At 33.7% G+C, this 26,904-nt stretch overlaps 1 protein-coding gene and 1 long non-coding RNA gene across 4 annotated transcripts; both read right to left on the bottom strand.

Annotated features, from left to right (window-relative positions):
- Positions 1–695: 695 nt before the first annotated feature.
- Positions 696–4,738, bottom strand: LOC129924637 (uncharacterized). Its single transcript, XR_008776651.1, has 4 exons — positions 4,316–4,738; positions 3,172–3,297; positions 2,760–2,828; positions 696–2,398 (listed from the first exon to the last, which is right to left on the bottom strand). It is a non-coding gene; the product is annotated as an uncharacterized LOC129924637 (long non-coding RNA).
- Positions 4,739–6,703: 1,965 nt separating this feature from the next.
- LOC106078471 (chitotriosidase-1-like) lies at positions 6,704–26,794 on the bottom strand. 3 transcript variants are annotated; one of them, XM_056021051.1, is made up of 9 exons: positions 26,705–26,794; positions 19,048–19,099; positions 18,270–18,444; positions 17,265–17,517; positions 16,660–16,784; positions 12,850–12,973; positions 9,914–10,099; positions 8,598–8,717; positions 6,704–6,921 (listed from the first exon to the last, which is right to left on the bottom strand). In XM_056021051.1, exons 2-9 carry the CDS (start codon positions 19,091–19,093, stop codon positions 6,775–6,777), a joined length of 1,176 nt encoding a protein of 391 aa, XP_055877026.1. In that variant the 5' UTR covers positions 19,094–19,099; positions 26,705–26,794; the 3' UTR covers positions 6,704–6,774. The 3 variants fall into 3 exon arrangements, with proteins under 3 accessions (XP_055877026.1, XP_055877024.1, XP_055877023.1); XM_056021049.1 differs by lacking the exon at positions 26,705–26,794 and adding an exon at positions 22,045–22,177; XM_056021048.1 differs by lacking the exon at positions 26,705–26,794 and adding an exon at positions 20,531–20,620.
- Between the last annotated feature and the right edge of the window lie 110 nt (positions 26,795–26,904).

The following is a 26,904-nucleotide window of genomic DNA, read 5'->3' on the forward strand; positions in this document are numbered from 1 at the left end:
TTATTCTATGTCAGTTAAAGTAAGTTGGCGCCTAAGCTTGTCTTTAAAGCATTTCTGTGGTACCTCTTAACGTGCATATGACATGTTAGGCAAATGGTTTTGCCTATCGGAATGCCATTTCGGAAAGTATAGGTGCTTAAAATGAAACTCCAAATATCTGGACTTACAGTTACCAAGAAAATAAGCTCAGGTTTCAAAGAGACGACACTGGCATTTCAGCTAAGACGATCAGTAAAATTAATAGCAACTTTGATTGCAGTCCACCAAACAAGATTTAAAAAAAAACAAGTGTGGCTTCAATAGCATTGATGATATTTAGTTTACTTTTATCTCATTTACTAGTATTACTATTTCATTGACTAAGGTTTTTTATTGTCAAATAGGCATAAGTACATGTACTAGTTCCTGCAATTTGATGAAAAATAATAATTAAATTGTGTATAGTCTATATACAAATGTTTATAAGAGATCACAGCTTACCTTAATTTACTTAATATTTTAAAACTATGATTTTGTGTTCTGACTCTACTCTAAATAAATTATATTTTATTTTAAGAATGCAAAGTTGGAAATTATGTTCTGATGAAAAAAATTTTATTAAACTAAAGTAGATGTTTATGGTTCTTTTGTATTTATTTTTAAATTATTTATTCATTAAAAATTAATTGCTCATTAACATTTATTTGAAGTAAAGATCAAAAACACAAATTCAATACATGATCAGCTCTCAATTCATGCAGATCACAGCCCATCACTTAAATGTATTTACTGTCAATTCTACAGACTATTCATTTCAAAATGTTGCTTTAAATTGTTATATGACACAATCAAAGTACTGGTACCTCACATTGATGTAGGCCTAAAGCAGCTGAAATAATGACAAATTTTCATTCACTAACTTGTACTGTCATTTATTATCCAACGTGTTAAAACTAATGACCTGTATATATAATTGATTAAGCAGGAGCATCAACAAATCTTGAACAATAATTGTCTACAGAAAAACTTTATTCTTATCCAAACAATATACATTTACAATGTATTTAAACAAGTTAATTTATACAAATCTGTATGGCCTAAAGATTATAGCGTATTTTGAGCATTGTGTGAATAACAAGTTACATTATTACATGAAAATAGTGTACTCATTTTTTAAATATTCTGGGTAATAAAAATTAAAAACTAATATAATACAATAAAATTGAAGCATTAGTCAAATAAAAAAAAAAATTCACTCAAGATCTATGTGAACTCTATGCTTGAAAAAAATCATTTTGAAATGAATTAAAAAAAAAAAAAATTATGGTTCTTTAGTCAATGGAATGATAGCAGCAATTATTTAATAATTTCATGATTATCCATTCATCTCAATATACTTAAAACTGAAAAATGATTCATAAGGTTTTAGATACAACCATTTGAAATAATGATTATAATTTTTTTCCTAACTTGCTTAATGCAAATCTAATATAAACAAGATTTTCTCTGTCAAGAAATGTATAAGGGAACAACATGCATGTTCTTCTCAGTAAGTTTTGCAAAGGGAATTAAGAATATATGATGTTGCTTTTTTTTTGCCAACATTTTAAACCTTCGCACCAGGTTTTAGTTTTAAGGAGAATGCACCATATTTTATATGTTTACTTTTGTTAGATTCTTATTTTAATTTTAAAAAAGTAAAATTTCCCTTACATATCTTGCAATCTATGGGGCAGATGATATAAAGTTTATCAGTTTCTGTGCCCCATGGTTAGCGAGGGTGTCATGTACCCAGCACCACAACCAACCACCTTTTGAAAAAAAATCCCATTTCAGACCTCACAATCTATAGGGCAGATGATGTTAAGGTCATTTGATTCTTTGGCCAGTGCATCATGTGGCCAGCACAACAACCAACCAAAACGAAAGTCAGCTACCCATTAGAGTTAGGTGGACTCAGGGGCACCCAAAAATCTAAAAAATTTAAATCTGAGTCTTCACAGAGATTCAAACCCATGATTTAACCATTCAGCCATTTACTTATTCCTTACTATTGCCATGTATCCCTAGCCTTTTGAATTCTGAAATTGAAAATCCCAGTCTTAATCGAACCCAGGAACCCTCAGTTCAGAAGCCAAGTGCTTTACCATTCATTCACTGCACTCCCTATTGTTTTAATGGGGCTCAGATTAATAGTTTTCAAGTACAATATTAAACAGATTTAAAGAAATACTAAATTCAAACCTGTTGGCTGAATGACAGGATATACATAAATATGTATAGAGCTTACAGTATAATATATATATCTTAAATTAAAATTGGTCCAAGACTTTTATTTTGCAACATGATGGGATTTTCCTTTCTTGTGGTGCTATGCAGGAGTCCAAGAATCTCATCTTTTCTCATAACAGAAAGTTATCTAGTTATAAAAATAAATAAAAGGATTTTAAAAAAAATAAAAATATGTGTGACATATGTGTTGACCATGCTAAACATATATATGTTATTAAGTATAATTATATAATTTTGCTATTCTAAAAATAGTTTGTACCTAAAAGGAGCTACTGTGTTAATGTGTAGACATGGCCCTGACCTTAATAGTTATGAATTATTACTAAAGGTGAAGGCAGATATTCAGTTAATTTGATGGACATTGCACTCATCTAAAAGCAACTATAACATATATTATGATTTACATTTTCATGGAAAACTAGTTTTTCAAAAATACAAGTACTTCAGCTTATGAGAAAAGTGCATAGGGAAAAATTGCAGTACCTTACCTTTAAGAGGTGCAACCAATCATTGACTTGTCAGGAATGCATGCCCTTTTCTTGCATTTCCAAACATAACTGTAATTATACAATTAGGCATAATGGCTAATTTCTTTTGAAAACATTAAAATTAAAAAATAATATTATTAAATTGAATACATTGTTGTATCAAACATACAAATTATCAGACATAATTTTGCCTAATTTCATCTAACAGTTTATTGTAAAGGAATGGCCTGCACAACAGCCAAGTATATTAGGCATTCATGAAAGATGAATTTGCTTAAGAGTGTTATAAAAAAAAACTAGAGAAAAATGTTAAATTCCATCCCCGATATTTGGATGTTGCTTAACCATGAAAATCACACTTCATAAAACATCTTTTAGATAACTAAAATAAAAAATGTATAGTAGTACTTACAATAAATATTGAATAGATGCCAATATTATTAATGTCTGCCCAGAGAGTAGAAATAGTATAAGTATGATCCTTGAGCCATTCTGGTACATCATCAGAACTGGTTGGCATGGTTCTACTTGTTAATAACTGAAACATAATTACAAACATTTTTTTAAAATTTATAATTTATCACAGACTAGAATAGAAATGTTGCCAGGAAAAATACCAATGGTTAGAATGCACCTGATGATACTTTTGTAGCCTTAAAATGCACCAAAACTTCATTAATTAAATCTGATAAGAAACATATATGTATCACACAAGTCCAAGTTGATCAGAGTGTCATAGCAAATAATTAACTAGATATGTGAGTTTTATATTAAAGTGCTGAATTTCAGGGGATAGATCCAACTTGACACCACATCATTTATTATTTCATGAACTCATGGGTCTGGGCATGGCATGGAATGGGAACTATTATTTAATGTATGGGGTGTAGGCGAGGCATGGATTATAAATTGTCTTGTATAGATTAGATTGGGTAAAACTTCCCATCGAAGGTAACTTTTACTGATAGATCTGGATCAATAATAAATTTATGGGATCTAGGCCTGCATAAATTTTATCTTTTATTTATATATTTTATGTACATAAATAACTAGTCTAGATTCTATAATTATATCTTAATAATAATTTTTGTAGATGTCATATAATATATCTAAAATATTAAGTATAGATCAGTAGATTTAGAATTCTAGCTGGTAAATATTTTTATATTCCAAATCTAAACTGGATCTATATATTGTATATCTATCTAGAATTTAGATCAGTAGATTTAGTATTTTAGCTAGTAAAATACTTTTATATTCTAAATCTAAACTGGATCTAGATCTAATTATTCTAGAAGCTTAGATCTAGAAGACTAGTTGTCAAGATTTGACTACACTATGGCTAAGGCTAATGCACTAGCTAAGTAGGCCTACTTGATAGATCAAGAGACAGAGTACTAATAGTAATAGACTCTTGCCTCGTTGGGCCTCTCAAATCAGCTACAGAAATCTATGTCTACTATTTTAATATTTAAAATGATATGGCTGATGATATTAATTATTTTAATAGAGACATTGACATACAAAGAAACAAAATAATTAGATCTTATACTAACTCATAGACTCTACTTATACTGTATTGTATTAAACCTTCGAGTTTACGTTCCACTATCTTGACTTGACTACATTGACTAAAAAGGGCACTATCACGGTGACTATAATTATTTATAGATCTAGAATACTAGTCTAGATTATTATCTATGATGATGATGATAATCAACTGGTAGAGCTATAAGTATAATCAGTATAAACTATAATATAATCACTGCATTCGTTTCATTCAGTGTCTGTATCAATAATCATGTGATGTGAAAGTGAAGTCTAGATTTAGATCTACATCTAGTCTAGATTAGATAGAATTGATAGATTATAAATCTACTTTCTACTATTAAAAAGTATTATTATTATAGATCTACATCTACTAATATTAGTACAGGTACTAGATCTACAGGCAATACACTATTGATTATAGTGACTATAATTACCGTCACTATACACTAATACAGTTACAGTATTATAAGTATAATTATAATACAGTCTATAGACACTATGTGACTATAGTCTAAGTATAGACATAGATGATCGATAGATCTACTATCTAGAGTTCTAGACGTAGACTAGATCTATCTATAAACATTCATATTGATCTCATGTATGGTCTAGATCTAGAGAAAATAGAGTGGAAATCATGACTTTATTAGATCTATTGAGTTATTTTAAAAAAAATATCTTTAAATAGATCTAGAACCATAGTCTATGGTCTGGGTGTTGTAGATCTAGATTATTCTAGATATAAGAGATCTATAGATAAGTTCGGTTTTTTAAAAATGCGCATTCGAAATTAAAATACCCAGATTTAAGTATTAATATACCCATATTGGTAGGGCCGCGTTAATCATTTATTAGATCTATTAAAGCATGTCTATATAAAAGATATTATTATTAAAAAAATATATTATTATATAAAAGATATAGTTGTTAATATTTACTAAAAAAATTAAAATAATGAATTTTTTACTTTTGCCAATTAACACTCTGGCTGGCAAAAAGGATGACTCCTCAATACTGTGAAAAGACGATAACTGCATGAGTTGGTTTGGAATTGTATTTTGTAAGACTAACTTTAAAAAAAATATCCATTAAGAGAATAAACGAAAAAAGGTTTGTCAGAAGAAAAGCTGGCTGGACTACGCAAATAATGGAACAGCCTCTCTCTCTTCTTAAGAACATTGGTGACCGGGAAAAGTGGAGGATTTAGTTACGCGGGACAGAGGATAATGATTTCATGTACATAAAAAAAAATCCAGATTTTGTGTAAAATACCCAAATGTGAAAGTACTGAAAACAGCTATTTTAATGGGGTGGCCTTAAAAAAATTACTTTTGTGACGATCCCTTATTCAGGAAAATTTTATAAATCACAAAACATTGTGAGAAAATGGATGAAGTTTTTAGAGATCTAATAAAATAAAGCGTAGGAAAGTTTTACTCTCATTGAAGGTCAGTCCAAGTGACTGGAGGAGTAAATTTCTTCTTTTGCATCCTCCTGAATTTCTCCATATTGCACCATGCGTGAAAATGATGCGCGACGGCACTCCCCTAGTAAAAACTAGGAGCTGTTGTTCCATTAGTATAGTTCCATGGGCAGACTATATATTCCTCCGTCTATAATTGATGTCGTCTTGTAAATCTTTCTACAATATATAGATATATATATAATGGCTTTAGAAAGAAGTAATCGATGCGCTATCAACTCTGAACGAGTAGTACAAGTAATGGACTGCACCATTTGGGCTCTTCTATTTTATTGCATTTTGTCAAAGTTAATTATCCAATTTTTTTTTTTATTTCAGCCACAATAGATTTGGTTTAGATTCGGGTGGGTGCTGTTTTCCATCGATTTTAGTATTTTTGTCTAAAAACGTTTCACTTCCAAGTATTAATAGCTTTTTATTTTGTGTGTGTAAGTGTCCATCATAGTCCATGTCTCACACTCACAGATGACAACTGATCTAATGATCGTTTTGTGTATAGTCTTCTTATACATTTGAGACATCATAACAGTGTACGAGGTTAATATTAACGCTTGAAATTTTCACAAAGCTGCAATGTTGAGCTCAATCCAATGTAGTCGACGTCATTAAACATTGTTTGTAATGAATTGTAAATAGTTTCCTTACACATACACGTGATATTTCACTAAACAGCTTGGTCTCCAACATTTACACAGTTTAATAACATGTATTCATTTAGTATTGTTTTCCCAAGTATCATTTCCCAAGCCCATGACACTATTGGACGACTTCTTCGACAAATGTGATAGTAAAACACATCGCAACTCGGAACTTCAGGAATGTAAATCCTCTTTCATTTTTAACCATTTATTCGCCTCGTTAAACTAGTTATGTCTAATATATTTATACAGAACTTAAGTAATTCACTCAATGTTTATCTACAATTTTATTGATGTTATTTATCTATGCAATAAGTTCAATATGCTTCATTAACAAGCATTTTCAACAGCTTCCTGGATTGGAGAAGACATTGGTGGCAGCGTGGATCAATGGATACTGTCCTTGACCGCAGCTTTGCCCATGGAAGTCATCCATGCTTAGCTCCCAGAACATGACACCACCATAGCCGTTATGTAAAGCATAGCAAGCCTGCAGAAAGTACAGATTTGATTAAGACACTCAATAAACAACAGAGTCCCAGCGCGTCACTTCTCCTTTGCTTCATCTTTTTAATTATCTTTCTTTTGTTCAATTTGTTTTCTTACAATTGTTTAGAGCTAGAATGGAAAACAAATTAAACGGCTTTCGGGACTGGGCAATATTTGAAAACGTCTTTACAGACTACAGGCAGTACATTCACAGGTGGTCTTAGCAGTACTCAGAGCCTTGGGCAGTCTCCACTTATACTCTGGTGCCTCTAGCTGCCTAGCAGATAATCGGGAGTAGCTCTTTTCTACATTTTGTTAAGACTTACAACATTATGTTTCTTGCAAGTCTGCTGTTATTGGTTTCAAAATAGGCTTTATTATTCTCTCACTTAGGATTCTAAGAAAATCTCATGTCCTTAAGTTTTGGCGTCACTAGGGTCGGTGTCACCCCGTGCGGTAAGCTCGGGGTGTCAACCCCTCCACAAGAAAAAAAATCTTCCCCTTTAAAAAATAAACAACTTTATTACAACGTCATTATTTTGTTTCTATATGTTGAACGATAAAACTGCCAGCTAATTACTAAATTGGTGACACCTGAAAATGGTTTTCAATTCTATTTTAAAATGTCGTTGTTTTTTTTACATCCTGCGAAACGTCGTCGCCAAGCCTAGAATACCAACAAAGGACAAAAATTCAGTTTCTAGTTAAAAAAAAAGTTTGATAGCGTCTATCGGAATCAACATAAATATGGCATTTTTCAACTATTTTCTCAGATTCTGCGACATGTCTCAAGCAAATCAAGCTGTTATGTCTCAACAGACGGTGGAATTCTTCAGAATCGAGACAAATACGAGATTAGGGTGCATGTTATCCCCATTTCTCTTTTTTGTTTGGTAGTCATTGACGATGTCATAAAATACATTAAACAGGCGAAACCAAACCGAGTTAGATTTCGCAGAGGACATAGCATTACTTTGAAATACAATTAAATGTAAAGGCCTACCCTTCGAGACGTGGAAGTTTGAAAAAAGGCTGAGAAGTGATGGCTGAGAAGTGATGGTTGAGAAGTGATGGCTGAGAAGTGATGGCTGAGAAGTGATGGCTGAGAAGTCATGGCTGAGAAGTCATGGCTGAGAAGTGATGGCTGAGAAGTGATGGCTGAGAAGTCATGGCTGAGAAGTGATGGCTGAGAAGTGATGGCTGAGAAGTCATGGCTGAGAAGTCATGGCTGAGAAGTCATGGCTGAGAAGGATCATGCAAATCCTACCGAGATAATTTTACCAATAGAGAAATCTTTTCGCGCACAGGTCTAACAAAGTCTAACATTGCGTTACACAGTTGTAGAAGTTCTGAATTTCGTGGACACCAGCTGAGAAATGGCTGTGAAGGTCGCCTTAGACTGATGTCTGTGGAGAGAGCTTGTATCCCTATGCGTAGAATGGCGCGCGAGGGGCTTAAGTCTGTTTGTGTTTCTCAACATATGACAATAAATTGTGAGAGACAATCGAGGCAGTTATTTTTATTTTTAAAAGTTGCATTTTGGAAAAGTGCCTTTTTCTTACTTAGGTGTCACCCCCTGGTGGGTGTCATCCGGTGCGGCCCGCACCCCCCGCACCCCCTAAGGACGCCACTGTTCTTAAAGTACTATGTTAAGCAAGAAAACCAAAGTGTGTATACTTTTTCCTTGATGCTCTGAACGTTGTCATAGCCGACCCAGTTATTTCCTTGCACAAAGTAAGGGTTCCTCTGTGACTGTTCGAAGATGGGTTGGGCTCCGGCCTTAATCAAGTCACACACCTGACAAAGTAAACAGAATTCATTGGTTAATCTCAGCTCAACTCTGGAAACTCGCCTAGTTCACACTAACAACACTCACACACTTATCGAACAACACACCAGCACACTTTTTACACAGGTGAGATATTGTCCTCATCGTCAATACATTGAACTCAAATAAAAAGACAGAAAACAAAAGAACACATTACTAATACCAGCCTAGCCTGTGTCCCATTTGATTTTTCTTGCAGGGAAAGGACAGGGCCATATTAAAAAAAAATACATATATATATCACGTGTTTTTTTTGTGACGGTACGCACCGGTATGTGGCGAGAAATCATTATTTTTACTTTTCTTGTATTTTAACGTTTATTATTAATTTATTAGTAGTTAAGAATTAGGCAATCCATCTATTTTTTGTTTACAAAAAAGCACTATATATATAAAGCGTATCTAAAGGGAATAACTCCGCACTCACAACTGTATATTTCGATAATGTAGAAGTTATTTCCCTTATTCGATATCCAACAAAAAAAAAATAATTACCCATAAGTAGCCTAATTGACTAATTGGTAAATTTTAAAATGGATTCGTGGCTTTTTTTTTTGGTACAATAAATAATTGTTTAAAGTTTTCACTTGATCCGAGAATAGATGTGGTAGAAATAAAGTGTACAACTATATAAGGGGCCCAAACCCAACACATTTAGCCATATTTGCGCATACTGAAGGATCTATTTCCCATGTTGGTATCAAACCAAACAATTAGTTACCAGTAATTAATAGAATAATTTTTATTTTTTTGTGTAATTAATTGATGTTCTGTCCATGCCAATGAATTATTGTACAAAGTATTTAATTGATCCGAGAATGGGGCTGTACAAAATTAACGAATACAAAGTTTGTTACCAGACGGAGTGAGTTGATATAAGCTTTGTAAAGACATGTCTCTTTTGTTGTAAATCAAATTATTTCATAACTACTCTCCTAGACATTTACTTTATGTACACAAGTATCCTATGACAACTTTTCATTCAGGTCCAATTGTTTTTTTTCTAGTGCTGTGAGTTTTTAGTCTTAGTCTTGTTACATGCATGAGTTATCTCTCTATTTCTCATTATATAAAAATTTGTGGAGGCTTGCATTTGGTCATACTGATTTCGACTCTTCATTTTAAAAAGTTAAATACATTAAAAAAGAGATAAGATTCTGTTTACCTCGAAGTACGCAAGAGTTCCAGCGTCCTTGGTGATTGGCCCAGCACTTCCAGTGCCACTGCTGGGAGCTCCGATGTAGCTCTGACTTGCACTGCTGATATGAAATGTCCTGGCATACGTTCCAAGGCCTAAATTCAGCTTATTTTTGGGGGCGCCCAGAGATACATAGTATTTAGCTGTCCAGTCCTGGAATAAAGAGTTATCTCTCTTCAAATTTAGTCACAACGTTTAAGCTTTCTCCGGATTTTTGCGTACTAAAAGCGCATTGAACCATGTCATTAATATTTATAGATGGGGGCTTTGTGGGAGAAGGCTGATAATACAATTCAGTTAAATCTCAAAATAAACTTTACTTCAAAACTTAAAGAAGAGTAGTTCTAAATAAGAAAATACATTAGAAAAATATATAAAAAAAAACAACAACAAAGCTTATACGAAGTGAAATTGTATCAATTAGTTTGGATGAGTCATGTAATTAAATTTGTAATAGATCTAGACCAACAACAATAAATCTGTGTGATTAGAAAGATTTTTTAGCGGCCCCCGAAAGGGGAAAAGATGCTATTAGTTTTGTGTGGATTGTCTGTCCGTCTGTCCGTTCGTCTGTCCTTCCGTCCGTCCGTCCCGTTTAGATCTCGTAAACTAGAAAAGATAGTGAAAATCCGACATCACAATATTTTAGATCACTCAAAGCTCTGATGCAAAGTTATGTAATTTCTGTTAAACTTAGTACTATATTTACACACAAAAAATGTTTATTATTCTTTGAAATAGAAAAAATATATTTAGTATGCAAATAAGTCAAACATAATTGAAAACAAAAATTAATAAGTAGTTTTTCATATTATCGCGTGAAGTGCATTGCAAAGATAATTTTGTTTGGGATTTTTTACGGAAATGTTTTATTCTTGAGGAATAAAAGATTGGCCCTTTACAAAACAATTATATCAGTCTAACTTAACATTCACTTTCACCTATCATTTGGTCTGCTGGACCGCTGGGGCACCACACGAGATCTGTTAACCTTTTTTTTTCTCCATTATTTTCTGTCATTTGTCTTTGATAGAATTTCATTCTGATAATATTGAAACCTGCCTTTTTCTGCCTGGGTGGACCACTTCGGGGGCCGATTTTCAGTTTGTGTTTCCACACAAACTGTCTTTGTAACCTTGTTAACAATTGTTTTTGTTTTTGTGCTATTTCATACTTTTAGCTTTCTCAATACGCTATGATCCTATTACCTGTCTGAACCAGGTGGGGAAATTGTGTGTGTGTGTGGGGGGGGGGGGTTAAGGAAAAAAAAAAGATATCTGAGTGGATTTTACCGTAATTGTTTTTAAAAGCAATTAAAGAACAACAAAAAAAAAAAAAAAAGAAAAAAAAAAGTGGACCGATTTGTATTCGCACTGATGGCTCACACCTCCTCGGGCCGACATGCTAACCACTCTGCTAGTAAGGTGCTTGTGACGTGAGAAAGTTGTATAAGTATATATTGTTTGATTTAATTTAGAGCGGCGACCTATTAAGGGACTAATTCAGCTTATACCACCACTTCAGTCCAGTACAAATTCTTTCCCTTGTTCAAGATACAAAACATAATAATTTATTACCAATAATTAATCAACTAAATGGATATTTTTTTAAAAAATGATTCTTGTGTTGTTATCTAAAAGAAATAATGGTACAAAATGTCAGCTTGATCCGAGATTTGGTGTCGAAGAAATAACATGAACAAACTTTTTACCACATAGACAGGCAGAGTGAGTTGATAGAAGCTTTGTAAAAACAGCCGGGAAAATGGTAGGGCACGATTAGTTTCATCAAAAGGGTTTTAGCTTGGTGACAATGACGATTGGAAAAAATGACAAGACTTGGGTGTGTAATGAATGTAAACACAAAATACTTTAGGCGGCTTTAGTGAGAGGCGGCTTTAGTGAGAGGCGGCTTTAGTGAGAGGCGGGTTTTAGTTCTTTGAAGGTTTACGGACGTAGATATTTAGCTTCACGATATACGACGGACATTTTTCATCAGCGTCAGGAACCGTCGGCTACCTATATAGTGTTAACATTTCGTTATTTGTTTTTTGATTGCTACCCCCGTTTGGACTTATCTACTCAAAACACAGCAGCGGAGGCGCCTAACAACAAAGATAATTTCTCCCATTGGGACTTATTCCTAGAATTCATGCCATTTATTGTTGTAAACATCTAAGAAAAGGAATTTATCAAATAAGCAAATCAAATCAGACCAATAAATAATTAACCAATTTATTTTAATTGTTGATAAAGCATCTTGCAAAGCTAAAGAAGTTAAACGTATTCTGTTTTTTTAATACAGAAAGATGGAGAATGACTGAAGTGATTAAATTATGTCGATTGGAAGTAATTACAAATATTTACAACGATCAAGTCAAAGACATACAAACAAAAGCAATTTAGTGTAAGACATAATAGTATGATTTGTATTAAGCACTATTATATATTTGTTGGTTTTTCTAAATGCTTCTTTTAAAAACGTATATAAACTTCAGATGAAAGCTTACTTTACTTTGCAATCAATAAATATACAAGCAAGCTCCTTCATACTTTCGCCTTGTCCCAGTAAGGATCTTCTTAGCAAGCAATTTTTATGTGGGTCATGTTGACATTTTAAAAAACCCAAACAAATAAGCTAGCTATGGAGAATTACTGTAGGCCATTTCAACCAACAAAGATGCTTTATAGTTACATTTGAATTGTATATATTAATTAATTAAAACAGTCATTTTTATGATGACATCAAATAAATTGTTTCGTTTCTAGTCGATACGGGCCTAAAAGTAACTAGCGTAATTTTTTTTTAATTTAAAGAGTTGACATTTAACATTAGTCAATGATATGGAAGTCTATGATCACATTTGACTGCCGGCGTGTTAGAAACGAAATGTCCGTACTTACCAAATTGAGCTGTGCACTCCATCCTGTTTCACTAGGGTGAGCATAGAGCGGGCTGTTGAATCCTACTGTGTTTCCCCAAGGTCCGTGATAATCGTAGGTCATAATGTTGATAAAATCCATGACTCTGAAGATCAATTAGTTAATTCATTAACAATAATTAATTGACTGAATGGGTATTTTTTTGTGTTTATTGATTCATGTTTTGTTAGTTACAATAAGTAATTGTTTAAAGTATCGACTTGAGTGCTAAATAGCGTTAACAACTAACAACTCACTAAACCCAACTAATTTAACAATATCTTTGAATACTGAAGTATTAGTTTCCCTTGTTGGGATCAAACAAAATAATAATTGTCTAATTGGTTACTTAAAAAAAAAGATTCATGTCTTGTCTATGCCAATGAACAATTATGCGAAGTTTCAATTTGATTCGAGAATGGGTGTGGGAGAAATAACGTTTACAGACGGTGTACACACGTTTTTGCCAAACAGACATACAGACAGAGTGATTTGATATAAACTTTGTAAAAAGACAGAGAGGGAGACAATGTAAACGATGGAAGACAACTAAGAATGTTCTGGCCTGTTATTGAAAGCGACTCTAATCCTAGCAAAAGACAGAGAGGAAAGGAGGGTAGTTAATGGAGTATCATATGTAGTGCCCCCAACGGCCCAAAAGACTTATAGACTGGCGAAGTAAAAAATGTGGTTGATAACTTTGTAACTAATATGCACTATTCATTATATAAGCCTTCTTTTCAATCTTAAATATTCTATTTTCCCCAATACAATATGAACGAGTTAGGAACTCGCAGTTTACATTGAACATTCAGTATCTTATCTTATCTTATATAATACAGACGTTACGTTACAAAGTTATAGCTTTGTTAAATGACTGGGATTATAAAGTGAACAATTAAACGAAATAATTTTTAGTACGCGATTCATGAATAAATATAGATCTAGGCCTATCTCAACTCGGCTTCGCAGCTTTCGTAAACGAATGTAGCTTTAGAAAACCAAATTTGAATGTTTATTTGATCAAAATATGAAATGAATGGACTATAATTATCTTCTTATCTTATCTTATATAATACAGACGTTACTTCAAAAAAGAAGATGATTACGTCCTACGCGTCATGCATTTAGTCATGCATATTAACCAATGACTTAAATTCTGCCAAGTCACCGGTTTTCCTGGCTAGCTCAGGCAACCCATTCCATGCTCTAATAGCACTAGGGAAGAAGGAGTATTTGTACAAATTTGTCCTAGCATATGGGACGAGGAATGTGCCTTTATCTTTGTGTCTTTCAGAGTATTTTATTAAATTTTGGTTTTTGTATTTGAAGATTATGGTTCAGTGTTTTATGTATGATTGCTACTTTACTTTTGAGCCTTCTGTCCTGAAGGCTTTCTAAATTTAGTGATTTTACTAAAGGTGTTACTCTAGTCAAATGTGAATATTCGTTTGTTATGAATCTCACTGCTCTATTTTGTGTCTGTTCCAGTTTTTTAATGTTTTCTTGAGTTGAGGGGTCCCAAACGGAGGATGCATATTCTATTATTGGCCTAACCAAGGTTAAATAACATTTTAGTTTTATGTTCTTATTTGATTTATAGAAATTTCTTTTAATAAATCCTAATGCTTTGTTTGATTTTTTTGTAGTTTCATCAATGTGTGGATTCCATGATAGTTTTTCATTTATTATAACACCTAGGTATTTTGCGTTTTTAGTCTGTGTTACTGGTTTGCCATGAATAAGATAAGTGGAATTAATTTGTTTTAGTTTTTTTGTTACTCTTAAAAAATTAAAATTTATCTGGGTGGAAAGACATGCTCCAATTTGATTCCCATTTCTGTAATTCATCTAATTCTCTTTGTAAAATATCTGTGTCTTGTGTTGTTTTTATTGTTCTATATATTATACAATCGTCTGCAAATAATCTGACTTTTGTTCCTGAAGTAATGCAATTTGGTAAATCATTTATGTAAATTAAAAATAGTAGTGGACCCAAGACTGTTCCTTGAGGTACACCTGAGTTTACTGTTATCGGTGTTGATTTAGAGCCATTTATTATTACAGTTTGTTCTCTCCCTATCAGAAAATCTTTAATCCACTGATGCAGTGAACCATTAATGCCGAAATATTTTAATTTTTTAAGCAAACTATGGTGGTGAACTTTGTCAAAAGCCTTAGAAAAATCTAGTAAGATAGCATCTATTTGTTCACTATTATCTAAACCTTTTGAAAAATCATCAATTAGTCCTATTAGTTGTGTTTCACATGATCTATATTCCCTAAAGCCATGTTGGTATGGTGTGAGGACATTATGTTTGTCTAAGTGGTTTATGATGTTGCTACATATTATGTGTTCTAGGATTTTACATGTGATGCTGGTAAGTGATACTGGTCTGTAGTTTCCTGGGTCAGATTTTTCTCCTTTTTTAAATAGGGGGGTGACATTAGCTTCTTTCCAGTCCTTTGGTACTCTGCCCTGGTTAAGTGAAGCCTGAAAGAGTATTTTGAACATTGGGGCTAGCTCATTGCTTAGTTCTTTGAGTAATCTAGATGGAATACCATCAGGTCCAGAAGCTTTATTTGGTTCATTATCATTATGTATTATGTTATGTTCATCTTTTAATGGCGCTATGCCTTTTGTTTCCATTTTCTTAGACTTAATGTATGACCATAGGTTTTTGTTGTTATCTTTAGATATTACATTGTTTATGTATTCACTCTGCAGCTGTCTGCTTACTTTTTGGGTTAAGTGTTTAATTTTTATATACTTTTTGTAAACCCTTTCTGCATTAGTTTCTTTAAATTTTCTATATAGGTTTTCCTTCTGTTTACAAAGATTCTTTAGTCTATTATTAAACCAGCATTTATTTATTTTGTCTGATATGCATTTAGTTGGTATATGATTTTCTATAATGCTTTTAAGATGGTTTTTAATGAAATTCCAGAGGTCATCGACTGGTTGATTAATGTCTTTTTCTAATAAGAATGTTTGTTGAAAGTTTAATGCAGCTTGGTGTAGTTGTGTTAGGTTACATTTATTCCAGAGTAAGATTTTTCTTTTGGGTTTTGTATTGGCTACTGCTTTTATCTGACTGTGTATTTTTATGATCTCATGGTCTGATAGACCAGGGATAATTTCATAATCAACTACTAATCCAGGTCTGTTGGTTAAGAAGAGATCTAATGTGTTGTTTAATCTAGTTGGCTTTTTAATGATTTGATCTAAACTTAGGTTGTGTAAAGTTTCTATGAAAAGCTCATTTATGTCCTTAAGGTTTTGGTGTTTATCTATGGTTAGTGTTTTTCAATTTATATCAGGTAGGTTGAAATCACCCATAATCCAAAAAAACTGGATTTTTATTTGTCTCTTTAAGTGTAGTAATCTGATTACATAGTTCCTGCATGTATTCTAAACTAGAATTTGGTGGTCTGTAAATGCTGCCTATTATTAGGAATGTTGAGGTGGTATTAATTTTACAAAATGTTGATTCTACATTTTTTGAGTTAGGTAAGGTAATTTCTTCTGCTATAAGAGTGTTTTTAATTGCTAAAAGAACTCCTCCATGATTATCAGCCCTATCTTTTCTAAAAATTTCATAATTACTATTGAAAATTTCCGCATTATAAATTTCAGGATGTAGCCAAGTTTCTGTTCCTGCAATTAAGTCTGGTTTCTCACATTCTAATAAAATTTCTAAGTCTGCTGTTTTGTTCCTAATGCTTTGAAAATTTATTACTAAGGTTTAAAAAGATAATCCTGTATTTTATATATTTTATTCTCTAACTTACGCTGCTAGACCCGCAACATCAAATCCGGTATCAATATAATCTTTGCCTGCTGGAAAAGCTCCGGTCAGAAGCAGACGTGGTTGACCAGAAGACGAGGCCTCACTATCAAAACGACTTCTTAGTTCCTGGATAACAGACAATGATAGATTTAAGTTCAGTTTATACAATTTAGTTTATAGTAAATAATACACTGAAATCATTTATACAGCGAGAAAAACATTGACTAAACTTTAAAACTATTGCTTAGACAAAATAAGTAGATTAATTAATTAATTAATTCATTCTTCCATCAAAAGTTACTTCTTACATTTAACCAACAGCTCGCTTTGTTATGTTTGCATTAGCATTCAATCCGTCAGTCTATCCAACAATCTATCCATCAATCTGTTGATTGCTTTAACTATTAATCATTTCATCAGTCTATCCACCGTCATCCCTTCATCCCATACAACAAGCGATAAGTCTAACCATCAATCAATCCGTTTATCCATAAAACGATCACTTTAACCCTCAATCGATTTGTTTATTTCCAGTCAAAGCTCATCTATAGCCTAATTAACAATTCATTATTTCATGAATTTAGCTTGATTATTGGTTTTACCTACCTGCATCAAATGTAAAAACTTTTGTTTATCTGAAGCTGGACTCCCATTTTGACCAGGAAATTCCCAATCAATGTCCAGTCCGTCAAAATGCTTTTGTCTCAAGTAAGTGATTGCATGCGTGATAAAAGCGCTTCTGGTTGTAGCATCTCTCACGATGTTTGTGAAGGGGCCAGAACTGACAGTGGCTCCGCCCAAGGACAGCAAGACCTTTAGATTAGGGTTACTCCGCTTGAGTGCCATAACACGGGCATACCTGACCAGTAACAAAACATTGTTTGTTAGCTTAAAACAAGAGAGAATTGTTAGAAATGTTTGAAAGTAAGATTTAAAAAAAAAACGGGCTTCTTTTTCAATCTTTTTTTTAAAATTCAAATTAGGATGGCTGTGTGGTATACAATGCAGTCTGTCGTCTCCAATGTCTCAAGTTCGAGCCCTTAGGGCTTCCATCCACTACAATCCACTGCCATCCACTTCCCTTCACTGCCATCCACTCCATCCACTGCCATCCACTTCCGTTCACTGCCATCCACTGCCGTTCACTGCCATCCACTGCTATCCACTGCCATCCACTGCCGTTCACTGCCATCCACTGCCATCTACTTCAGTTCACTCCCATCCACTGCCACCCACGTTATTGTCTTTATTTTATCTATCAGTGCAATTCAATCAGACATAACTGCACATGTGCAACAACTGTATAATATACTACATTCAACTGCAAGTATTTTGAAAGAAGTTTAATAAGATTATTTACTTGTTTATTGTGTTTTTGTTTTTTTAAGTTTCAAATCTACCTTCAGAAAATAAGATTTGTAGGTCATACTTCCAATCTCCTGCAGGACAGACTCGGCACCATCGTGTCCACAGCCCTAAGCGCATACAAGGCAGCCCCCCCCCTGCTCTTATAAAGTTCCAAATACTCTCCTGATACAAATACTGCACCACATCGTGTTAAAAAATCTCTCAAGGTTGTCAAGTGCCAGTCGTTTCGAAAAAAATACTTACATATCATCGTCATTCCATTCAAAAGGTTTGATCTCCGTTCCCTCTGGCTTAGCGAAGGCGTACAAGATGTGAGTACACAGGTGAGCATCTATGTTCTCAGGAACGAATTTTCCGGAACCACTTCTGTATTGGGCCCAGTTGGTGTAGTAGCATACCGTTCGTAGAGCGGGTGTAGCTAAAGTGAGTTAAAGTAATAATAATAGTTAATAATAAATAGTAACTTGTATTAACAGTGTTCTGTGGGAATATTTGTTTTTACCAGGCAAATAGACACACATTCATCTCCTAAACCAATTGCCTAGAAACACTACACATTTAGTTCCTAAACCAATTGCCTAGAAACACTACACATTTATGTCCTAAACCAATTGCCTAGAAACACTACACATTTATCTCCTAAACAAGATAAGGTTTAGATAATATGTTAACACTATTAAAATTCAATTTCATATTTTATCTCTCTCTCTCTCTCTCTCTCTCTCTCTCTCTCACTCTCTCTCTCTCTCTCTCTCTCGGTGCTTCTGATGTGCATCTCTTTTTCCACCTGGATCTTATTAGATTTATGTTTTCTCTTTCTCTCATCTGACTTTTATTCACTAACAGGGAACTAATAGAAAATGAAAACTAACAGACAACCCCAAAAAGACGACTCCTAACATGTGACAACGAACAGATGACAATTACCAGATGACAATATGACAACTAACAGATGACAACTAATAACACAAAGAGCAAAATATGTTCTCTTGTTCAGCAGCAAACAATAAAACATTTCTACCTGCGTGTAGAGCTAGCACCACAAGAAACGTCGTAATCAAGATCATTTTGATCTGCAGGAAAGAAATAAGACGTTATTACAAGTGTCTACCTATCAGACAGTTAATATTGGAGATTTATATATACACACGAGTTGACAGTTTAATTATGGTGGATCTAATGGAAGGGATGATAACCCCTACCGTCTTTTGACCGACCCACCCTCCTTCAATATTGCAGAGATTATATAGGGTTACTAGACCCCAATGTCCTCCTTTTTGAGGTTGTGTCCTCCGTCCGGCAGGCATTGGCCTAAAATGTAAAAATGTCCGGCTTTTTCACAACAATTGGATATCAATACATCAATCGGTTTTATTCCTTCATATCTTCTGTATTAATTGCACAAACTATAGACAGCACTGTTACAGCAAGTAATCAGACAATTTACTTTGACAGCCTCCATCTTAAGGAAATTTTTTTTTTTTTTTTCAAAGATGTTTAAAAGAGACCAGTAACTCAAAATACATCAAGATCTTCTGGTGTTTTTTTTTTGTTTGCAGTCCAAAGCATAACATTAAAGTGTAAAAGGCGTTTTTGCTAATCCCGATGCAGTGGGCCAGAGATGCCTTGCCTGGAGTTTCCCAAGTACGCCTGTGCTAATGATGTACTATTGGGAAAAGTTGTGTATGATAAAATCGATACTGACTAGAGCCAAGTCCTACAACTTGTGATTGGCTGAAATGTTTCACCAAATATAGTGTCATCCTAGCTCTAGTTTTTAAACTTTACTTTGTCTTTTTTTTGTGTGTCCTCTTTTGTAAGGCTTTGTCCTCCTTTTTCTGGTTGTGCTTGAGTAACCCTAAGCTTATATTAGAGCGTTATGTAGGCATTGTCAAGAAGACACAGATTCGACATGCGTATTTAACTACCTGCATTTCTACACATTTACCTGTCTGTCAGTCAGTCAGTCGGTCAGTCTGTTTCTCTCTGTCTCTGTCTCTGTCTCTCTCTCTCTCTCTCTCTCTCTCTCTCTCTCTCTCTCTCTCTCTATATATATATATATATATATATATATTTTCAGGCAACCCATTCCATTCTTTAATGGCAATAGAGAAGATTTAAAAAAAAATGATGCCACAGTCTGCATTATCTTTTCTGGGAGAAGATCGACTGGCTTAAGATGCTGGTAGAAGTTCTGGAGCCAATAGCTGCACTTGAACGTAGCGGCATTAGAAAGTTAAATTTTGCTCAACTTTTTTGTCAAGTCATAGAAACCACAAGAGCATGAATTCTATACTGAAGAAAAAAAACAACAAAGTAATAGCATTGATTGTAGCAGTCTGGCTACTATATGTGTGATTGTAGCAGTCTGGCTACTAAATGTGTGATTGTAGCAGTCTGGCTACTAAATGTGTGATTGTAGCAGTCTGGCTACTATATGTGTGATTGTAGCAGTCTGGCTACTATATGTGTGATTGTAGCAGTCTGGCTACTAAATGTGTTACCCAACACTTTACTGATCCAGTCTGTTTCAAGATGGTGTCTTTATATCTGGCATGCAGAATATTTGACAGCAACATGCCGGAATAAAGTTGACAGAAAAACCTTTATTTTTAGAAATAATGTAAAATCTACAGTCATATATAATCTAGACCGGAAAACGGAAACAAATTCTTCTCCGCGATTGATCAGCTCACAGACCTCTATATATATAAAGAGATTGTTATGTATTAATCACAGAACTATATATTCACACAAATTCATGAAATAAAGCCATTTCCTGTTAGTTTCCATTAAGTTAATATCATAGACATATATATATATATAGACTGGACGATAAAGAACAAATTATTATCGGAAATATTTGGGAAAAGATAAGTTTGTAGATCCACATCACAAACCTATATACATTTGCCTATGTTTATGATTATAAAACAAAGACAAAATATTGGGAATATGGCAGTTTTGCACTTTTCAAAACTAAAGATCAAAGGTATATATTGGCTGCAATGTTAGTCCTAGAATTTATAGCTCAATCGCCGCCATTTTTTTTTTCACATAGATATAGTACATAAAACATATTGAGTCCCCCCAAATAAAAATAACTTCCTACTTCCAGTCTATATTTATTTATGTCTATGGTTAATATCTTGAAATCCTAGATCGAAATAATTCACGCCTATTGATTTTAGTTATCTTATGTACATTTCAATAGATTTTGTTTTTATCTATCTGAAATTTGCAAAATAATAATTATGAAACGAGAGTGCTCTTATTTTCGATGTTTAATTACTAATCTTAATCTAAACATAGGTTAGAGTTGAAAAAAAAACTTTACTTCTTATAACTACTTAACAAAGTAACGCCTTGTTTCATCTTTTTAAAACGTTTTTCACACCTTTCTAAGGTGCAGGTTGTAGGTACACACACGTTGAACAGATGACCTCTTCGGGTATTTCCGCAGGTAGTTGACTAAAATAATAGTTCAGGAAAATATCTCCTCAGTCTAGAGCTAAAAGCTTATCATTGGCATATTAGAAAGTTTGGGGATGTAGAGGGGATTGGGGGTTGAAAGGGATAACATTCATTAGTTATTCAGAACAAAATAATCGCTCTTTAAGATAAATAAAGAAGAAACTGTCTTTCAAAAAAGCATCATATCTTCATTGAGGACCTCAAAACAGTGGACACCAGATGGGAAGAGGCTTCAGACATTGCCAATGACAGATCTTTGTGGAGACAGCTTGCCGCCCAATGCGCAGAACGGCGCGTGAGGACCTAAGTTTAAGTAAGTCTTTTAGTTTTCTGCAAACAGTAATTGGTTATGGCAAATATTTTGCAAATGTTTTGCCAAAAAAAAAAAAAAATCTGAAAAGTTGTCAAATTTTAATTAATAATTTTTCGATTAGTCCAACTTAAAAAAATAGTTATAAACTTTTTGTTAGAACTACTTTATTTTAGTTTAAAGTTAGTTTTATTTTAATTTCCAAAATGTAATTCAGTTCTCATTACTACTTACTAAATACTTTGTGTTCCCGTGTGATGATTGTTCAATGACAAATTTGTTTTATATAAACCACTCCTTTAATAATGTACCAAAGTTTTTTACAATCTGTAGGTTGAAGAAAAGAAATATCTTGCATGATAAGCGTTTGTTGAAGATTGATTTTAAGACTTGCATTCATTGACACATACGTTTTAAATGCTCTGAAGTCTGGATCAAATGCTTCCCCTGTCTCTCTTTGATGATCTTTTCTTTGCTCTTTTACTTTATCTTATCTTATATAATACAGACGTTACTTTAAAAAAGAAGATGATTACGACCTACGCGTCATGCATTTTGTCATGCATATTAACCAATGACTTAAAATCTGCCAAGTCACTGGTTTTCCTGGCTAGCTCAGGCAACCCGTTCCATGCTCTAATAGCACTAGGGAAGAAGGAGTATTTGTACAAATTTGTCCTAGCATATGGGACGAGGAATGTGCCTTTATCTTTGTGTCTTTCAGAGTATTTTATTAAATTTTGTTTTTGTATTTGAAGATTATGGTTCAGTGTTTTATGTATGATTGCTACTTTACTTTTGAGTCTTCTGTCCTGAAGGCTTTCTAAATTTAGTGATTTTACTAAAGGTGTTACTCTAGTCAAATGTGAATATTCGTTTGTTATGAATCTCACTGCTCTATTTTGTGTCTGTTCCAGTTTCTTAATGTTTTCTTGAGTTGAGGTGTAAGAAGTGTTGTTCATTCTGACAGTTGTGTGACTTTATTTTGTTTATTCCCCAGGTTTCCATAATTATTTGATGAACCATCTACCCGGAAAAGATTAGGGCTGGCCGGTTAGGAGGAAGTCATGTCATAACAATAAGTTGCCTTGTAGTCGCCAATAGTTTTAAGCGTCATGTGTGATAGGCCTTGCCCATGTAGTTGTTGATGGCAGTCTGACTTGGACAGATTACTTTGAAGGTGCCTGGCTTTCTTGTACTGGTGTATTAGATGCACTTAACTAACAAGTAACAAGACCAACACATGTAACAAGTAAAAAAATCTAAGTCTAAACCGTTCCACAGGCTTAACTGAAGTTTAATACTGAAAAGGCCACAGTCGAGTCTCTGTCCGTAATATGAAGTTCTCCCATTGACGTCCAAACGGCATCTGACAATCATAACATAAATAATCCAGAACCCAATAAAGCCGTGACATCACTAAATGTCGCGTTCAAAGTCCGTCAACTATAGTGCGTCTCTATACTAAATGTCATACAATATTAAAAGTCTCATACTTGTTTTAATATGTTTTGTTTTACATGTTTTCGGATGTTCCTACAAAGTTGAAGATAGTTTACTTCTTAGTCCAAACCTACCGCAGGACGACGGGGGATGGGAGCTGGCAGGTTTTGAACCCGGGACTATCGATAAGTCCGAACGACAGTCCAGCGCGCAAACCGCAAGACCAGGTAGCCATCCATGTCTTAACAATAAGTTGCCTTTTACTTCCACCAATTGTTCTATGTGTTCAATCTAAAACATAACCGAAAAAAGAACTTCCCCGATAAATATTACACAAGTACGAGAGAAGGCAAACCATCATCAGAAAAAAACAATCATTACTCCCCAAAGTCTCGAGCTTTGATCAGTCTGCCATTGGTTGGTTTTTACAAAGCTTATACCAGCTCAGACGGCGCGCTGGCTTAGCGGCATAGCGCTAGGCTTCCGAACAGAGACGCCTCTGAGTCAACCCAGATCTAATGGGTGCGTAACATTAGTTGGGGAAAAGTAAAGGCGGTTGGTCGTTGCGCTGGCTACATGGCACCCTCGTTAACCGTGGGCCACAGAAACATGACCGTTACATTCTCTGCCCTATAGATCGCAATGTCTGAAAACATAACTCTATCAACTCCCTCTGTCGAATCAAGTTGAAATTTTGCAATATTATTTCTATTAACTGCCAACACAAGAATCAATAAAAATTAATCAATTTGTTAATTAACTATTGGTAATTAATTATTTTTTTTTGGTATATCGAACAAAGGAAAGAAATTTTACTTGATTCATAAGGTGATATAAGTTGAATTAGTCCCCTTTATTGTTTGTAGAAAGAAAAGTTTATAAATAACTATAAAATCTATTTTCATAAATAGCTCTCTGACACAGTGGTTACCGTATTGACTTGAAGAGGTCTTAGCTCTAGAGTTCGAATTCAGGTGGCTCACTTTTATTTTATGAACAACCCTTTCTTTCAGCCCTTTTCCAACTATCGTGTGTCCGGGATAGGTTCATATCCTATTGAGAAAGCTAAATGAATGAAATTGCGCTAAACAAAAACAGTTGTTAAAATATTTATATAATAATAATAATAATAATAAGGGACTACGATGAATTTTGTTTCTCTTTAGCGAAACTCGACCCTGGCAGCGCCAGAGAATGACTATTCGTTCATTTCTAACATAATAATAATAATAATAATCTTTATTATCCGTAAGGAAATTTGTCTTACAATTTGTGCATTACACCAAACAAAAAACATTATAACTATAAGAAACCAAAGTGTACATTCACACCAGACTCACTCATAATTTACATGTGACAAAGTTTATACCAGATTGTTCTTATTTAATGATTTGATTGCCAGGGGAACAAAAGAGTGTTTATTTCTGTCTTTGCTATCGGTGTCTTGTATCTCTTTTGTGATGGTAAAATCACAAAATCCTGACACAAAGGGTGACTCTTTATTTCGAGGATCTTGTTAGCTTTTTTATAGATGTTTGTCTCAAACAACTGCCCAAATGGGGTTTGTTTTTTGCCAATGATTTTGCCAGCAGCATTGAGGATTCTATTAAGTTTATTCCTATTTTTAATGCTCAGATTGCCATACCAGGCAGTGATATTGAAACTGAAAATATTGCAGATGTGAGCGTGATAAAACATAGCCAAGGCCTTTTCGCTAACATTAAACGAGGACAGTTTTCTTAGTAGTCGTAATCTTTGCTGCCCTTTTTTGCTGATATAATCAGTATTTGTAGTAAAATTTACGCACGCATTTATTATTGTTAGTCTGGTTTTATTACAAATTTAATTACCTGACTGATACAAACAAATTAATAAAACTACACTTCTGTTTTTAAAAGTATGTTTTTTTTTAATCTTTTGCGTGTCTACCTTCTGAATTTAAAAAACTTAGTCAGGAAAATACGGGGGAGTAATCTCCCCTTCTTGAGGCCCACCTACTTTGCCTTGTTGAACTGAATGTGTGTTTACTTATAGGTCATATTTAGAACCACTTTCTCTTAAAATTACCAATAACTTGCTCCGTCCTCAACTGTGGTAAAAAAAAAAAAATAAGATATACGCATTGTAATTATGCGATTTGATTGTTTCTAAACTTATATTTATTTTTGTGGCCTTTAGCGACGAGGCTGATGATTACTCTATTAGCTAAACAAGCCAAAGCCGTATGTTCACAGCCTTAATGTTCTCAGGGCAAATGTCCCTGTTACTTTTAGTTAACAATAACTAATATAATAGGCCAGTAATAGCAAAAAGGACGATTACAATATTAATGTAGTATATTTTCCTTATATTTGTTTGTACTGATAAATATAAAATGTAATAATGCCACCCCCGAGTTTATGCGAAATGCAAATTTCTTTCTTTATCCTAATGAAACTAGAGTTTCAATGAGTAGAGAATGAAAGTGAATAAGGTCAGATTGATCTAGCAGAAGATAAGCTGAGAAATAAACATCTGGTCGTTGTCTGTTATACTAGATCTTTTTTGTTATCTAGGTATTGCAAGGTTTTAAAAGAGATGACTTTAGTTGTGTTCATTTTAAAATCTTACAAACGATAGAATGTGTACACTGAACAATACATCATCTAATCTCAAAACATCATCTGATCTCAAAACATCATCTAATCTCACCACATCATCTAATCTCAAAACATCATCTAATCTCAAAACATCATCTAATCTCAAAACATCATCTAAACTCAAAACATCATCTAATCTCAAAATATCATCTAATCTCACCACATCATCTAATCTCAAAACATCATCTAATCTCAAAACATCATCTGATCTCAAAACATCATCTAATCTCACCACATCTTCTAATCTCACCACATCATCTAATCTCACCACATCATCTAATCTCACCACATCATCTAATTTAAGCACATCGGCTAATTTTAACACATCATCTAATCTAAACACTTCTAATCCAACAACATCTAAAATCTCAACGAATCTTCTAATCTCACAACATCTTCTAATCTCAAAACATCATCAAATCACACCACATCTTCTAATCTCACAATATCTTCTAATCTTACAACATCTTCTAATCTCACAATATCTTCTAATCTCACAACATCTTCTAATCTCACAACATCTTCTAATCTCACAACATCTTCTAATCTCACAATATCTTCTAATCTCACAACATCTTCTAATCTCACAATATCTTCTAATCTCACAACATCTTCTAATCTCACAACATCTTCTAATCTCAACACTACGATGCATGTCATAAGACTATGTTCTTGAACGAATGTGTTGGTATTCGGGTAATGAATGTAACTTATTTCAAAAGATGGATATGCACACATTTCGTGAAAGATTTAATAAATAGAAGAACTTCTGTTATGTAATTGTAAAACAAATTGGTTTAGATCTTGCTTACGCTTTTCTGCTCAATTATTTTAATAGAACCAGTCCAACAATGCCAGTGAAGTTGTGTTCTACATACTAGCTCTAGATGACATGAACAAGAAAGTCAACACATACACATCTCTATCATGTTTAGACCAACGCGGAAGACGACAGACAACTCTATTATCTGGACATCTAGACAGAATTATCTTTGCGTGCTTTTTTTTTTAA

This window comes from Biomphalaria glabrata, chromosome 2 (assembly GCF_947242115.1).
Source record: "Biomphalaria glabrata chromosome 2, xgBioGlab47.1, whole genome shotgun sequence".
Classification (NCBI taxonomy): Eukaryota; Metazoa; Mollusca; class Gastropoda; family Planorbidae; genus Biomphalaria; species Biomphalaria glabrata.

Bases quoted from the DNA above. Each gene is read 5' to 3' on its own strand.
- LOC106078471 (XM_056021048.1), bottom strand. From the start codon at position 20,605: ATGTTGCTGTCAAATATTCTGCATGCCAGATATAAAGACACCATCTTG. The intron at 19,100-20,530 runs GTAACACATTTA...TCTTTCCTGCAG, and splicing joins CTGGATCAGTAAAGTGTTGG to ATCAAAATGATCTTGATTAC. The intron at 17,518-18,269 runs GTAAGTATTTTT...GTTACTGGTCAG, and splicing joins GAATGGAATGACGATGATAT to GTATGCCCGTGTTATGGCAC.